Source organism: Narcine bancroftii, chromosome 3, assembly GCF_036971445.1.
Source record: "Narcine bancroftii isolate sNarBan1 chromosome 3, sNarBan1.hap1, whole genome shotgun sequence".
Lineage (NCBI taxonomy): Eukaryota > Metazoa > Chordata > Chondrichthyes > Torpediniformes > Narcinidae > Narcine > Narcine bancroftii.
Genome location: NC_091471.1, coordinates 331,013,483 through 331,030,918, shown reverse-complemented (window position 1 = coordinate 331,030,918; position 17,436 = coordinate 331,013,483). Strand labels below are relative to the sequence as shown.

At 56.2% G+C, this 17,436-nt stretch overlaps 1 protein-coding gene across 4 annotated transcripts; it reads right to left on the bottom strand.

Moving 5' to 3' along the window:
* Positions 1-1,860: 1,860 nt before the first annotated feature.
* Positions 1,861-16,807, bottom strand: otud5a (OTU deubiquitinase 5a). Of its 4 annotated transcripts, none has more exons than XM_069929272.1 (9): positions 15,897-16,807; positions 13,471-13,564; positions 9,368-9,432; positions 9,118-9,292; positions 8,030-8,178; positions 6,663-6,848; positions 6,070-6,277; positions 4,643-4,756; positions 1,861-4,250 (listed from the first exon to the last, which is right to left on the bottom strand). In XM_069929272.1, the coding sequence occupies exons 1-9, from the start codon at positions 16,533-16,535 to the stop codon at positions 4,126-4,128; spliced, it is 1,755 nt and encodes a 584-aa protein (XP_069785373.1). In that variant the 5' UTR covers positions 16,536-16,807; the 3' UTR covers positions 1,861-4,125. The 4 variants fall into 4 exon arrangements, with proteins under 4 accessions (XP_069785373.1, XP_069785375.1, XP_069785374.1 ...); XM_069929274.1 differs by having other exon boundaries at positions 15,906-15,989; XM_069929273.1 differs by having other exon boundaries at positions 13,471-13,561; positions 15,897-15,979.
* Between the last annotated feature and the right edge of the window lie 629 nt (positions 16,808-17,436).

Below are 17,436 nucleotides of genomic sequence, written 5' to 3'. Positions count from 1 at the left end.
TTTTACAAGTATAAACATTGCTATAAATTACTTTAAAACATACATTTAGTGCAAAAGTAGAGAAATTGAGGTTCGGGCGCCTGCCAACATTTTGCTTGTCCCCTGATGAAGGCCTCAAGCCAGACACATTGGTGATGTATCTTTACCTTTGCTACATGAAGGACAATATTTTACCTGCTGAGTTTCTTCAGCATCAGTTTTCCTTGGAGAAAGTGAGGCAGTGTCTAATACATTGATCATTCAGGAATCTGATGGCAGAGGGGAAGAAGCTGTCCTTGTGCCACTGAATGCTCATCTTCAGGCTCCTGTAACTTTTTCCCGATGGGAACAGAGTGAAGACGACCTGGCCTGGGGTGGTGGGAGTCTTTGAGGACAGAGGCTTGTTTTTTTAAGACTCCACCTCATATCGATGAAGTCTGGTGCCTATGATGTTGCAAGCAGAGTTAACAATTCTCTGGAGTTTATTCTTGTCCTGAGAGTTGGTAACTCTCAATTAGGACCAGTTCTAATTGAGGGCTCAGTCGTGGAAAGGATCAAGAACTTCAAGTTCCTTGGGGCCAACATCTCCCAAGGTCTGTCCTGGAGCCACCCACAATGATGCAATCACAAAGAAGGCTCGACAGCTGCTGTACTTCATGAGGAGTTTGAGACTTGGTATGTCACCAAAAACTCTTGTAAATTTCTACAGGTGTACGGTGGAAAGCATTCTGGCCCGTTGCATCACTGTCTGGTACGGAGGCACCAACTCTCAGGACAGGAATAAACCCCAGAGGGATGTGAACTTGGCCTGCAACATCATGAGCACCAGACTTCACTCCATTGACAACATGAGGCAGTCTTAAAAAAGCCGCCTCTATCTTCAAAGACCTCCCCACCACCCAGGCCCTGCCCTCTTGACTCTGCTACCATTGGGAATGACAAACATCAATTTTCTAAATGAGACGATACCCCGGGGCTGTCCCATTCACCTGCGAATCCTGGCCTGGTTTCACCTCCCAAAGTGCAGCACCCCACATTTGGTCCCAGTTAAACCCCTTCTTCCCGCCCCCACCCCCACCGTGCTGCCATCTCGGAGAGCATTCCCTGACTGCACTGTCATCTACAAACTGACCAACCCAATGGATTGAAGGGGATCTGCTTTGAACAATTTCTTCAGCTAGAGGGTGGAGAGACTGTGGAATGTGATGCCACAGGAGGGCTGGATCAACTCCTGTGATGAAGGCCAACATCCCATCTGAACTGTCGCACCTGCAAACTTACCATATTGTGATCCATGCACCATCACACCTAGGCCTCGTGGAGTGTTATAAGCAGTTTGGGCTCCTTGTTGGAGAAAGGATGTTCTGAAGTGGAGAGGGTCCAGAGGTAATGAAAGGGTTACCGTGTGAGGAGCATTTGACGGCTTTTGGACTGAACTCGATGGAATTTAGGAGAATGAGGGGAGTCTCATTGAAACATTTTGAACATTGAAAGGCATGGACAGAATTGATATGGAAAGATTGTTTCCCCCACGGTGGGAGTGTCCAGGACAAGAGGGCATGACTTCAGGATTGAAGGGAACAGATGTGGAGGATTTTCTTCAGCCAGAGGGCGGTGAATCTGTGGAATTTGTTGCCACGGGATCATTGGGTGCATTTAAGGCAGAGACTGATCGGTTCTTGATTAGCCAGGGCATCTGGGAAGAAGGCTGGGAAGTGGGGGCAGAGTGGGAGGATGGATCAGCTTAGGATTAGAATGGCAGGCCAGACTCAATGGGCTGAATGGCTCCCTCAGTGCCTCCATAATACTTGGGATAAAGATGTTTTCCCTTTATTTAACAGTGTGCCCGTTTTAAATTTGTAATCAAATGGATTCTCCTGATCAAAGTGCAGATTCCAGTTTATTTCTCCACATGTAGAAATGACAGCACTTTTTGTACATCGTCGCCCTGTTTGGGACTTTTGGCTTCACTGGTGTGTGGGAGAACTCGGGTCTGCCTCATTGGGGCAGGGAGAAAAGAGCCCTGCCTGGTTCGAAGCTTTGGATCACCTTTGGATCCGTACTTGCCATTTTTCAACTTGAGGACCAGTGCTAATGATCATCAAAGAAGCCAATTTAAGGCTGTAAAACAAGAATAAAACAGTGAGAGACATCACCCAAACTTTAGCATGTCCAAAATCAACAGTTTGGAACATCATTATGAAGAAAGAGCATACTGGTGAGCTCAGTCATCGCCAAGGGACTGGTCGACCAAGAAAGACTCCACTGCTGACAACAGAATTCTCATCATAATGAAGACAAATTCCCCAACACCCGCCCGACAGATCAGAAACGCTCTTCAGGAGGCAGGAGTGGATGCGTCGATGACCGCTGTCCACAGGAGACCAGGAGCAGAAACACATAGGCTGCCCTGCAAGATACCAACCACCAGTCTGGCGGCTGGTATCATTTCTGCCAAGAAATGTTTCAACAAGCCGGGAAAATTCTGGAAAAAGGTCTGGAGGAGAGATGAGATCAAGATGAACCTGTATCAGAGTGATGGCAAGAGCAAAGCGTGGAGGTGTAAAGGAACTGACCAAGACCTAAAGCATATCACCTCATCTATGAAATTTGGTGGTGGGGGTGTTGGTCCTGGGCATGTCCGGCTGCAACAGAGACTGACTGGCACAGTTATCCTTGTCTGTGAAACGTGGAGGTGGGGGTGTGCGCCCTGGGTATGTCCGGCTGCCACAGGTACTGACTGGCGCAGTTATCTTCACTGATGATGGAAAATAGCAAAATGAGGTGTATAGAAACGTCTGCTCAAGTTAGAGCAAATACCTCCAAACTCACCGGACGGCGCTTCATCCTGCAGCAAGACAAAGGTCCCCAAACATCCTGCTGAAGCAACAAAGGAGATTTACCAAAGCTAAAAACTGGACAATTCTGGAATGGCCAAGCCAGTCACCCGATCTAAATCCAGTTGAACATGTCTTCCGTAAGCTGAAGAGAAAACGGTAAGGGACCAGCCCCCTGAAGATGGCTGCAGCGGGGGCCTTGCAGGGCCTCACCAGAGAAGATACTCAGCACCTGGTGATGTCCACGAATCACAGGCTTCACACGGTCTCTGGAATGAAGTACGGAACACGACCACTTTAACAGACAAACCCCCACTGCCACATCCCAAATATTACGGTGCCCTGAAATGAGGGGTCAAGGTCAAAAAAGTACTGTAATTTCCATATGGTCAAACCAAAATCTACAAATAAAATCTGCACATAAGAATTGTTTGATTATAAATTTAAATTTGTGCAGCACATGGGCAGATAAAGATAAAAACTGCATCTTTGTCCCAAACACTCTGGAGAGCACTGTACATCTCACGGAGCAACACCCGGGGCTCTCAGACGTTCGGTTTGATGAATGGCATACTGCCAACATAAGCCTGCATTCCAAGTGATAGAACTGTAGAACATTCCTGCACAAACAGTCCCTTTGGCCCTTCAAATTTGTGCCGGACCACTATTCTGCCCAGTCCCACTGACCTGCACCCAGCCCGTCGCCCTCCATACCCCTCCCATCCATGTTCCCGTCCAAATTCCTCTTAAATGTTTCAGCCCGTGTTCATCACTTCCACTGGTAGCCCTCACACATGACCCCCTGGACAATGTTCACTGTCCTCAGTATTCCACATCACCACCTCTTCACAGATCCCCACACTGGCCCCAATCTCTTCTCCCTCAACACGCTTCCATCTCTGCACCCCTCGAATGGCCCAACACTGAATTCTGGGGTCGAGGAGGGTGGGAGGCAGTGCAGAAGCTGGTCTGGTCCGCCGCAACAGACAAGATTCCCTGTCGCAGAGTAGAAGGTTGGGAGGGGAGGTATTCCGCTGCGGTCCCTGCCTCTCCTGGAGTCGGACCACTCGCGTTCCCCAGCCGCTCTCACACATGAACACCAAGAACACAAGGTGGTATTGTCAAAGATTGAAGATCAGTATTACGTTGGGTGAAACGTCATCCGCTGAGTCTCTGTACATGCATCTAGCCGATAAAAGTAAGTCTCTCGTGTGCCTAGATCTGAAGGAAAGAGGGGGAAGGAGAGAGGGGAGGAAGGGAGGGAGGGAGGGCAAGCAGTGGGTTGAGGAAGGGGAAATAAGGCAGTCCATCAGCTGTGGTCTGGCGAGGATTCTCTGCGAGGCTCCCGGCCTTTCTTCATGCTGTCCAGGTACTCCTGCTGAGAAACGGCCAGAACCGAGGCCAAGATCTCGTCATCTTCCCAGTCCGCCAGGCCTATGTGGGGAGAGTGTGGTTAAACCTGTCCGTCTCACTAACCGATCCCCCCGGCCCGTCCACCTCACCGATCCCCCGGCCCGTCCACCTCACCGACCCCCGGCCCGTCCACCTCACCGATTCCCGGCCCGTCCACCTCACCGATCCCCCGGCCCGTCCACCTCACCGATCCCCCGGCCCGTCCACCTCACCGATCCCCAGCCCGTACCCCTCACCGATCCCCCGGCCCGTCCCCCTCACCGATCCCCCGGACCGTCCCCCTCACCTATAGCCCGGCACGTCCCCCTTACCAATACCCAACCCGACCGTCCCCTATCCCTCTCACTGATGTAAGGCTGTGGGGAGGGGATGGGATCCAAGAGAGACATGACACTCACTCCCATTTAACTCACCAAAGGCCGTGGGCGACATCTGCTGCATTATAGCCCGACAATCCAGTGTGGGGCACAAGGAAAGCGCTGAGGAGGGGACATGCTCTCCACTTGACGAAACCTGTCTGCTCGTTCCTATAGGGTACACACCATAGGGGGTGAGGGGACGACGGGAAGAGGGGGGCGACGAGGAAGGGATGGGCGACGGGAGGGGGGCGGTGGCCGAGGGGCAGGGGGGCGGTGGCCGAGGGGGAGGGGGGCGGTGGCCGAGGGGGAGGGGGGCGGTGGCCGAGGGGGAGGGGGGCGGTGGCCGGGGGAGGGGGGGCGGCGGCCGAGGGGGAGGGGGGCGGCGGCCGAGGGGGAGGGGGGCGGCGGCCGAGGGGGAGGGGGGCGGCGGCCGAGGGGGAGGGGGGCGGCGGCCGAGGGGGAGGGGGGGCGGCGGCCGAGGGGGAGGGGGGCGGCGGCCGAGGGGGAGGGGGGGCGGCGGGCCGAGGGGGAGGGGGGCGGCGGCCGAGGGGGAGGGGGGCGGCGGCCGAGGGGGAGGGGGGCGGCGGCCGAGGGGGAGGGGGGCGGCGGCCGAGGGGGGAGGGGGGCGGCGGCCGAGGGGGAGGGGGGCGGCGGCCGAGGGGGAGGGGGGCGGCGGCCGAGGGGGGGGGGCGGCCGAGGGGGAGGGGGGCGGCCGAGGGGGGCGGCCGAGGGGGAGGGGGGCGGCCGAGGGGGAGGGGGGCGGCCGAGGGGGAGGGGGGCGGCCGAGGGGGAGGGGGGCGGCCGAGGGGGAGGGGGGGCGGCCGAGGGGGGAGGGGGCGGCCGAGGGGGGCGGCCGAGGGGGGAGGGGGGCGGCCGAGGGGGGAGGGGGGGCGGCCGAGGGGGAGGGGGGCGGCCGAGGGGGGAGGGGGGCGGCCGAGGGGGGAGGGGGCGGCCGAGGGGGAGGGGGGCGGCCGAGGGGGGAGGGGGGCGGCCGAGGGGGAGGGGGGCGGCCGAGGGGGAGGGGGGCGGCCGAGGGGGAGGGGGGGCGGCCGAGGGGGAGGGGGGCGGCCGAGGGGGAGGGGGGCGGCCGAGGGGGAGGGGGGGCGGCCGAGGGGGAGGGGGGCGGCCGAGGGGGAGGGGGGCGGCCGAGGGGGAGGGGGGCGGCCGAGGGGGAGGGGGGCGGCCGAGGGGGAGGGAGGCGGCCGAGGGGGAGGGGGGCGGCCGAGGGGGAGGGGGGGGCGGCCGAGGGGGGGGGCCGGCCGAGGGGGGGGGGGAGTCAGCCGTGGGGGCGAGGGCAACCGAGGTGGGAGGGGGTGGCCGAGAGGGGGGGAGGGGAGCAAAACGGAGGGGATGGGACTCCGGGGGTAGGGGAGAATGCAGGGGATAGGTCCGCAGGGGAAGGGAAGGGATGGGATCCCAGGGGGAGGGGAAAGGAGGAGATGGTACCCCAGGGGGAGGGGGGGGTAAAAGCTCACACTAACCTGGAGCGCATGGCGAGGGGGGCTTGCCAAGGGCCAGGGCCATGGCGGAGCCGGGTGACGGGGGCTTGCCACCACCATCCACCTGCGGGTCAAGGTGTTCTGGTGACGAGGCGGTGCTCTTCTGCCGGGGAGATCGGCCGCTCCACTCCTCAGGGACGCTGCTGGCAGCCGCTGTGGCCGAGCTGCATGTGGCCGAGGCTTTCCGGGGCTGCAGGAGGAACAGGCAAGTGGGTCAGCCGGCATCCACTGGTTGCACCGATTTCATCAACCCCTCCTCATGGCTCCTCCAGTCCCTTCCCCACGGCTCCTCTCATTCCCCTTTCCCGGCTACTCCTCCACAGCTCACCCCAGTCCCCCTCACCTCACTGAGTGTTGGTAACCCTGTGACCTTCTCCCCATGGATCAGTAACACCGTGACCCCTCTCCCACCAATCAGTAACACTGCGACCCCTCCCCACCGATTGGTAATTTGGCGACCCCTCTCATCTGACCGGTAACCCCGTGATCCCCTCCCCACAGAGCAATAACACTGCAGCGCCTCCCCACGGACCGGTAACACCGCAACCCCCCCAGCCAGCGCCACAATACATCACCTGCCGGGCCTGCTTCTCCTGGTCCCGCAGCCACTGCAGGTATGACTCGCGAGCCACCTGCTCCTCGATGGCCTCGTTTGTCGCTTCCCAGTCCGTTGCCCGCTTCTTGTCCTCTAACATCTGCTGCTCAATCCACGACTCCTCCGACGTCTTGATGGCGTTCTTCATCAGCGACTGGTCTGCGGACTGACGGGGTCCTGGAGTGAGTGCATGTGTCACGGACGTTACCCCCTCTCCCTCCGAGGGTCTCAGGGCCAGAATGTGGACGATGGGGGAGGGGGGTGTGGGGGTGGGGAAATCTCAGTTAAATACACTCAATATTGGATCAGCTAGATAGAGGGAAGGTGGAGAGAGAACATTACAGCACAGAAACAGGTCGTTCGGCCCTTCTAGTCTGTGCCAATCCATTATTCTGCCGCGTCCCACTGACCTGCACCCAGTCCATTCTCCTCCCGTCCATGTGCCTGTCCAAATTCTTAAATATTAAAATTGAGCCCGTATTCACCACCTCAGCTCGTTCCACACTCCCACCACTCTCTGTGTGAAGACGTTCCCCCTTTCATCCTTTACCCATGTCCATTGGTTTGTATCTCACCAACCCTCATAATTTTAAACACCTTAATCAAATCTCCCCTCATTTGTCTACGCTCCAGGGAATAAAGTCTAAACCTGTTCAACTTTTCCCTGTAACTCAGTTCCTGAAGTCCAGGCAACACCCGAGTAAATCTTCCCTGCCCTCTTTCTATCTTACTGATATCTTTCCTATAGTTCGGTGACCAAAACTGCATGCAATTCTCCAAATTTGGCCTCACCAACATCTTATACAACTTTACCATAACATCCCAACTCCTGTACTCAATACTTTGACTTATGAAGGCCAATATGCCAAAAGTTCTCTTTACAACCCTGTCCACCTGTGTAGCTACTTACAGGGAATTATGTCTCTGTATTCCCAGATCCCTCTGTTCCACCACACTCCTCAGTGCCCGACCGTTCACTGGAATCGGTCTTTCCCCCAGGAGGAACTTCTTTTCCCAGATGGTGGTGAATCTGTGGAATTTGCTGGCCACTGAAGCAGTGGAGGCGACCTCAGTAAATATATTTAAAGCGAGGTTGGATTGATTTTTGCCTCATCAGGGAATTACGGGATGTGGGGAAGAGGGAGGCAGGTCAGTGGAGATAATCATCAGATCAGCCGAAATCTCAATGAACAGCGGAGCAGGCTCGACGGGCCGGGTGGCCGACTCCTGTTCCTGTTTCTCGTGTAACCCTCCTGCCCTGTCTGGAGACCAGGTGCCGCCTGTGATGGGGCGACCAGGCCTCCCTTTGCACCCCCGCCCAACCACAAGCAGAGACAACAAACTCACCCCAGGTTTGAAGGCAGGGAGACCCAGCCCCACGCCAATGGTGGCCTTGTTGGGGTTCACCACGGAGTTGTAGTGGATGTTGCGGTGGTAACTGACCCGGATCGGCTCATCCTCCGTCTGGTGGATGCCATGGAAGGTGTTGATGGGCTCTGCCGGAGGACACGAGGCTGTCAAGTCCCTCTGTGCGCCGCCACGGGCCCTCCCAACGCTTGACGAGCCCCACCCCCTGCCCGCTCAGTCACGGAAGCTGAATGGACGCTATGGGGGGTGAGGGAAGAGAACCCTGGAGGGAGTGGGCTGTGTGAGGGGGTGGGGAGAGAAGGCTTGACCGTGGTATGATGGGGGAAGACAGACTGGAGGGAGGGAGGAGAAGGGGTCATGGGATAAAGGGGTGGAGAAGCCATGAGGGGGATGGACAGACCAGGGGGATAGGGAGAGGTCACGAGAACCACAGGGACAGTGGGTGGAGAGGTGGGGAAATGGAAATTTGGAGAGAGTGGGCTTCAGCACGAGGGTTGGGGGGGTGGGGGATGAGGTGTAATGGACAGATGGGAGGGGGAGGGGAAGGGGGACAGAAAGGTTTGAAGAGGGGCAAGGGGACAGGTTACCAGCGGATGGATGGATGGGGGTCGATTAGAGCAGACAGGAGACAATGGGGGGCACTGGGACATGGATGAGACAGGGAGAGGGATGCCAACAGGAGGCTGGGACATGGATAAGGGGTCGAGAGACCCTGGGGGGGATCTGGGGAGAGGAGAGCTGGGGGGCACTGGGACATGGATAAGGAGACAGACCCTGGGGAGAGGAGAGCCGACAGGAGGCTGGGGAACACTGGGACATGGATGAGGGAACGGGAGACCCCTGGGGAGAGGAGAGCTGTGGGGAGACTAGGGGTCACTGAGACATGGATGAGGCAGGGAGAGGGCTGCCGAGGGGAGCCCTGTAGGGATGGGGGAAGGAGAGGGGAGCCCTGTAGGGATGGGGGAAGGAGAGGGGTGATCCTGGGACATGGATGAGGCGGGGAGAAAGGAGGCTGCAGGCCTTCCGCAGGCACAGTCACCACAGGCGGATGGAGAGTTGCCCCGTACCCAGATTGTCCTGGCCTGCTGCACTGTACTGGTACACCTCCACCGGCCGGTTGTACATCTCCGCCATGGCCTGCATCTCGATGTGGTTACCGTGGCAGCTGCTGATGCGTTTACGGTTGATGTAGGTGGTGAAGTCCTCGGTCACGTAGTTGGAGAAGTAGTCTGCATTCTTCACCTGCGTGGGGAGGGGAAGAGAGTGAGGGGAGGTGGGGCAGGGGCGATGGGCGAGGGAGGGGGAACGTCCACTCACCAGGTAGTCCATGCAATGCTTCCTCACCACATCGTGCATATCCTGGTCACCGTACACCTGGTCAGCTGAAAGACAGGCAGGTGAGAGACAGGGTGAAAGGTCCCGGTGCTGGGGAAATCACCTTCCCTCCCTTCCCCTTCTCCACCCATTTCCCTCCAAACCTGCACCCCAGACCACCACAATGCCAACACACCCTTCCCATGGGAACCCAGAACTGTTGAATTTTAACATTTAAGAGGACTTTGGACAGGTGCACGAGAGGGGTACAGAGGGCTGAAAGGCCTGTTTCTCTGCTGTATTGTTCTATGGTTTATATCCACCCAGGTATGTTGTGGCAGACCCAGGGGGAGCGGGGAGTAGAGACACAGCACTGCCCCATGGGGTCCAACCGTCCGGTCTAACTACAGATGGCTTTGTGCAGATTTTAAATACCCCATTAAAGGATTAGTTTAAAATCTGGGCCCGAGGTAAATCTATGGACACGGTGATTCTGAAGGGGGGGAGGGGGAGAGGACTCTCTTTTGCTTCTCTCTCTCTCTGACTGTAAGGCTGACTGTCCGTAGCACTGACTGTTAGTCTGACTGTCGGGCTGACTGTAATATTGACTGCCGTAACCCTGAGTCTTACATCAGTGGTGTGTAAATTGTTGGAGAGGATTCTTAAGGACAGGATCTATGACCTTTTGGAGAGTCAGCTTGGCTTTTTGAAGGGAAGGTCGTGCCTCACGGCCCTAATTGCGTCTTTTGAGGAGATGACAAAAGAAATTGATGAGGGTCGGGTGGTAGATGTGGTTGACATGGATTTAGGAAGGCATTTGACAAGGTCCCTCCACAAGAGTCTCATCCAGAAAGTCATGAGGCACAGGATCCGTGGAAACAGCTGTGTGGATAAAAAAAATGACTCGCAGGCAGAAAGCAGAGAGTAGTAGTGGAAGGAAAGTATTCAGCCTGGAGGTCGCTGACTAGTGGAGCTCCATAGAGATCTTTTCTGGGACCCCTGCTCTTTTTGATTTTTTTATAAATGACCTGGATGAAGAGGTGGAAGAATGGGTCAGTAAATTCCAACGAGTACTGGCCAAGAGCAGTCAAACGCTCCTCACATGATAACCCTTTCATTACTGGAGTGAACCTCCTCTGAACCTCTCCAATGTCAGAACATCCTTTCTATAACGGGGATCCCAAACCTGCTCACAATATTCCACGTGAGGTCTCACCAGGGCCTTATAAAGCCTCAACATCACATCCCTGCTCTAGTATTTGATTCCTCTTGAAATGAATGGCAGCATCGCGTTTGCCTTCTTCACCCCCAACTCCACCTGCAACTTTACCTCTGGCCGTCCTGCACGAGGACTCCCAGGTCCCTTTGTATCTGGGGATTTTCAATTTTCTCCCCATTTAGAAAACTGCCTGTTTATTTTTTCGACCAAAGGGCACGACCGTAAACTTTCTGACAATGTATTTCATTTGGCACTTCTCTGCCCGTTGTCCTGATCAAAGTCCTTCTGCAGCCTCTGCGTTTCCTTGACATAACCTGCCCCTTCATATTGTCTGCAGACTTGGCCACAAAGCTGTTCATTCCATAATTTAAATTATTAATATACAACATAAATAGAAGGGCCAACACTGACCCCTGAGGAACATCACTAGTGACCGCCAACCAATCCGAATACGATTCCTGTATTCCGACTCTTTGCTTCTTGCCAATCAGCCAATGCTCTCCCCTCACTACTGTTTCCTGTTACACTATGCGCTCTTGGCCAGTAGCCTCATGTGCAGCCCCTTGTCAAAGGCCTTCTGAAAACCCAAACAGAATTCAAATAACCAACAAAAAAATAATACAATGGGTAAAAAAATACTCAAGTTTGAAACTGTAAAAGTAAACGTTCTCTGAAGTATCACGTAAACCTTTGGTGAAGATGGGAGCTAATATCCAGCCAGTGGAGTGCCTTGGTCAGGCTTTGGTCATAGCAGCTGTTTAAATAATGTTGTGTGAAACAGCAAAGGCATCACCCGGGATGAAGAGACTCTCTTATAGTGTGTTCTCCCTGCTTGGTTAAAATCGCCCCGGTCAAGATTATCTGTCAACTTGTGGGGAGTGGGGAGTTAATTATCTATAATGTTGTTGTTCATCTTTTGGGCGTCTCTGTGGAAGGGGAGGAACCTGTTAAAATTTTTCACAGAATGTGACTGAAAATAAAGTAAAATGCTTTAAGGTTTATATATTGATGCAAGTGAAGTTTGTTCAGTGTAAGGACAGTAGAGTATTTTTGTCTATTAAACTGTTTATTCTTAATGCAGATGTATTAGTCAGGCATTATAATTCTCAAGCAACTGGAAAATGCACTTATCTGGCATCTAACCATCCCCAGAGGTGCTGGATACCAGAAGCTTTACTGTGCACAGCATCCATTGCATCTCCCTTATCGCATGCATGAGTGTGTCTGTCTGTGTCAGTGTCTGAGCGTTGGTGTCTGGGCACAGAGTGTCAGGGTGTGGAAGCGTCTGGGCGCGAGGGTTCCTGAGTGTCTCTGTGTGGGTGTGTGTCTGTGCGCATGTCTCACCATGTGCGTCTCTCTCCGTGTGCCTCTGTGTGTGTGTGCTTATGGGTATGTGTCTGCGCGCGTGTGCACACATGACCATCCTGCTCTCGCGCTCCACATCAGCTGTGACTCAGGTCATTAGAACTAACACAGCAGAGTGCGGGCGCCCAAGCCAGAGTTACTGATGAAGGGAGGGACACTTCCCTGGTCTGCTGATAACCTTATCGGGTTGCTGCAGCCGTTCTCAGGTGAGGAATATCTCACCAATAACTCCTGAGATGGCAGCTTTCTGCAGAATGTTGAGTCAGAGCCAAAACAAGCATAGCTGGATTCAACATTAGCTGGGAGATGCAAGAGAGTAGTGGTGGATGATTGCTTCTTAGACTGGAGCCCTGTGACTAGTGGTGTGCCTCAGGGATCAGTGCTGGGACCCTCATTGTTTGTCGTCTGTCAGTGATCTGGATGATCATGTGGTAAATTAGATCAGCAAGTTAGCAGATGACACTAAGTTTGTAGGTGGTGTGGACGGCGAGGAAGGTTTTCAAAGCTTGCAGAGGGATCTGGACCAGCTAGAAAAATGGCCGATGGTATTTTAATGCAGACAAGGTTGAGGTGTTGCATTTTGGAAAGACAAACCAAGAAAGGACGCACACGGTAAAAGGTCGGGCACTGAGGAGTGCGGTAGAACAGAGAGATCCAGGAATATAGATACATAATTCCCTGAAAGTAAATGTAGGTTGGCTTTTCCCACCGGGGTCGGTGAGATACGAACCAGAGGACATGGGTTAAGGGTGAAAGTGGAAAAGTTTAGGGGGAGGTGGCATTTTCACACAGAGAGTGGTGGGAGTGTGGAACGAGCTGAGCTGGTGAATGCGGGATCAATTTAACATTTAAGAATAATGTGGACAGCTACATGGATGGGAGGGGTTATGGAGGGATATAGAATGGTTGCAAGTCAGTGGGTCTAGGCAAAAAAAAAATTGGCACAGACGAGAGGGGCCCAAGGGCCTGTTTTCCCCATATTCCTTAATTCCCCTATGTAAAAATCTATCCATCTTGCCTTAAATATATTTAAAGAGGTTGCCTCCACTGCTTCAATGGGCAGGAAATTCCACAGATTCCTCACTTTCTGGGAAAAGCAGATCTCATCTCCATCCCAAATCTACTCCCCTGGATCTTGAGGCAATGTCTCCTAGTTCTGGTCTCCCCACCAATGGCAAGGGGGACAGGGGTAGGAGCCCACCCCAGGTAAGGGGGAAGGTGGGGGAGCGGACAGACTGGGGGAGGGGGAAAGGAGGGGGCCGACAGATGGGAGAAGCGGGGGGGTCAGACGGACGGGGCAAGGGAGGCGGCGACGGACGGTGGGAGGGTGAGTGGGCGTACAGGGGAAGGGGGAAGAAGACATCAGACAGGGAAGAGCAAGTTGATGGATGGGGGAAGGTGGAAGTGGACGGATGGGGGGGGGGGGGGAGGGGGAAAGAGTACGGATAGGAGTGTGGGAAAGAACCCAACCCGTCAGTGAGGAGGGGATGTCCCCAGGGCGATGCCCTTGCCACACACTCACCGACGGCTCGGAACAGGCAGGCGCCATCTTCCTTCATCCGCTTGATGACAAAGCCCTTCTTCTCGCTCAGAGCCTTCTCAAACCAGTGCTCCTGCTATAGACACACTCACCATCAGTGGGGGCAGAAAGCGGGTTGGGGGGGTGAGAGGGTGGGGGTAAACCAGTCAGTGGGGGTAGGAGGACTGGCCCATTCCCCCTCCCTTCACCCACCCAGGAGTCACTCCCACCCACCCTCCATCCCATCTGACAACCCCCTCACAAGAGCAGGAGTCGGTCATTAGATAAACAGGGATGAAGAAGGTGGGGTGAGGTCTAACAAGCTGGGAAGCCAGTGTTAATGTCGTCCAGTTGGAGGGTGCCCAGACAGAAGACAAGGTGTGTTCCTCTGATGTGTGGGTGGTCTCAGTCTGGCAGTTCACCCCCTTTTTTTTCTCCTAGCTGTCAGATCCTTTCTCCATTTGTCTCCTTTCATGGAGCCCCAAATCAATTCTCAACTCTCCTCTTATCACATCCAGTGAACACCTTTTGTTGGTCTGGTCTCCTCTCTCTCCCATTCTTCCCCCTTTCTCTCCCCCACTATTAGAGGCCTGCCTGCTTTTTACTCAAACCTTGAAGAAGGGCTGAAACCCAAAACATCGATAATGTATCCTTACCTCTTGCAAGACCAGCTGAGTTCCTTCAGCATTTCTGTGTGGTTTCTACTCTGTCTCTACCCTCATAATTTTAAATACCTCTATCAAATTTCCCCTCGTTCTTCTATACTCCAGGGGTAAAAAGAGTCTGCAGACGCCGTGATTGCCATCAAAGCACTATAAACGCTGGGGCACTCAGCAATCTTGCAGCATCTATAGGGGGTAAAGATACATCACCTAGGGCCTGTCCTTGATGGCCTCGAGGAAGGGCTGAGGCCATAAACCTTTCCCCTTTCATCCTTAACCCAAGTCTCATTGATCCTCAGTGGAAAGTCTGAACCTGTTTAACCTTTCCTGTAACTCAGTTCCTGAAGTCCAGGCAACATCCTAGTAAATCTTCTCTGCCCCTTTTCAATCTTATTGATATCTTTCCTGTAATTCAGTGACCAAAACTGCACACAATTCTCCAAATTTGGCCTCATCAATGTCTTATACACTTACCATAACATCGCAGAACCTGAACTCAATACTTTGATTATGAAGGCCAATATGCCAAAATCTCTCTTTACGACCCTATCCACCTGTGATGTCACTTCCAAGGAATTCCTTCCAGATCCTAGTACCGCACTCCTCAATGCCTACCATTACCGAACTCTTCCATCCGACCTAGTACCTTCAAAATTCAAATACCAACTACCTTCCATTCCATCGCCATTTTCAGCTAATTTTCCAGATCCCGCTGCAAGCTTGAAACCTTATCCACCTCCCAACCTCCCCAACTCATAGACACACCTGCAAACTTGAAAGATTCCCTCTCATTTAATCAATCCCAGATGACAACAACCTCCAATCATCCCTCATCCGCTAACTTGCTGATTCAATTACACCACATGATCATCCAAGACAACACAACCAATGGTCCCTCCACCGATCCCTGAGGCACACCTACACTAGTCAAAGGCCTCCAGTCTCTGTTTTCCCACAGAGCCATCATCTAATCCCAATTCACTACCTCACCATGAAAACTACTGAGTGAGTGAACCTGAACGGAGGCTCAGGCCTGACACATCAGTAAAATATATTTACTTCCTATGGTTGCTACAATTCAAGCTATACACCAGCAGTTATGTGTCTACTATCACCCATTTATTACGTGCATTAAATTCCTCCCCACTCATGTCCCACAGCATGGACATACACCCTGTTAAACCACCACTTCCTTGTTCCCACAGCCGCAACACCCCTACCTCACCCATGTCCCCAGAAAACTCTCTCCATATAAGCTCTTGGTACAGCCCTCTCTCCCCCCCCACCTTTCACCCTCCATTCACTGTTCGCCCCCTCCCCCTGTTCGCCCCCGACCCCATTCTCTCTTCCCCCCTTTCGCTCAACCAATCTCCCTGTCCGCCCCTCTCCCTTCCCTGTTCTCCCTCTGTCCGACTCCTCTCCCTCCACACATTCTCCCTGTTCGCTCCCTCTCCCATCCTCCCTGTCCCCCTCCTAATATTCAACCTCTGTCCAACCCCTTCCCCATTCTCCCTGTCTGTCCCTCTCCCTCCCCTACTCCCCCCACACTCCTCTCCCAACCAACACCCCCTCTCTGCCCATATATGCCACTTCCCCTTCACCTCACCCCCTCTTTCTCAGTCCTCCTGACCAGCTCAGCCTCTCCCCCAGCCAGGCCCCTTTCCCACTCCCCCAAGCCCCTCCCCCACGGCCAGGCACCTTCCCCAACCCCCCCCCACCCCCACGCACCTCCCCCCAGCCCCCCCCCACCCCCGGGCCCGGCCCCACCTGCTCCACCTGCGCCGGGTCCTGCAGCTGCTCCCTGCCCGCCGTCTCGTACTCGTCCTCGCTGTTGTAGCCGGCCCCTTGCTCCTGGGGCCCGGGGCTGCCGGCGGCGCCACTACCCGGCCCGGCCGCCCCTACCCCGCCTGCCGCCGCCCCACCGCAGCCCCCGCCGCCACCGCTGCCCCCCGGGCCGGGCTCGCCCCCCGCCGGGCCACCCCCCGCCGCCGCTGCCGGGTGCGGGTGCCGGTGGTGCAGGTGGTGCAGGAGGCTGGGTCGGTGTGTCTTGCGGCCGCCGCGGTGCGGGGAGGCCCGGTGGCGGCGTTTGCTGAGTCCGGGTCCGGGGGCGCCGGGACCCGAGGCCCCGGGGCCCGCAGCCGGAGGCCCGTCGCTGGCTTGCAGCCAGTGCGAGGCCGGGGCGGCGGAGCCGGGCGCGGGGGGCGGCGGCGAGGCCCGGGCCCGGGGGGCAGCCTGAGGGGAGGCCCGGCCTCCGCCCCCCGCGCCCGGCCCCGCCGGCCCGGCCGCCGGGTAGGGCCAGCGCGGCGGCGAGCTGCGTGCCCGGTGGCCGTGGGGCCGCGGGTGGTCGGCGGCGTCGCGTTCCGCCTCGTCCGGCCGCTCCGCCGGCGGTTTGGGCAGGATGGTCATGGCGGCGGCGGCCCCCTCACAACAAGCAGCCCGCCCGGGCGCCCGCCCGTCCGCCTCACTTCCGAGCCGAGCCGGAAGCTGCGGCCGCCCCGCACCGGTGCCCCGCACTGACGTCAGCCGTCCGTCTGCGATCTGCCCCGCAGGACATCATTCCGCCGGTGACGAGTCCCGCACTGGCATCTGCCCGTCCGTCCGGGCTCTGCTCCGCAAAATGTTAGCGCGCCCGGGCCATACTGCACCGACGTCCGCCGTCCGTCTGGGCTCTGCCCCGCAGGACGTCAGTCCGCCCGAGACCTGCCCCGCACTGACGTCACCCCGTCCGTCCGGCTCTGCCCCGCAGGACGTCATCCCGCCCGAGACGTGCCCCGCACTGACGTCAGCTGTCCGTCTCGCCGTGCCCCACACTGACGTGGGCCCGCCCGATCTGTCATCCGCACTGATGTCACCCCGTTCTGGCGTCTGCCCCTTCTCCCCGAGCGCGGCAGGACGTCTGCCCGTTGTACCCGAGGGACGTCCTCCCGTCCTATCCGCACTAACGTCAATCTGTTCCCCGCAGCGACGTCATCCCGTCCTCTCCATGCCCCGCAGTGATGTCATCCCGTGGATCTGTTGCACACGAGTTGGCAGCTGGTTCCGCATCCTCTGGTCCCACTGACTTCCCTGGTCCCACTCCGGGCCTCGCCCACCCAATCCACTCTTAAAACACACGATCGAGCCTGCGCTCACCACATCAGACGGCAGCTCGATCACCGCTCTCTGAAGCCGCTTTCAGGTGGCCAGAATACCCAACTGTAAAGCCACCCATTCTACCCCAATGTGGCTGTCCAGAAAGCAGAGAATCCAGCCAGGAGGAGCACTGACCTAAACCTCCTCTTGTAGGTATGATCTCCGGCTCAGAGAA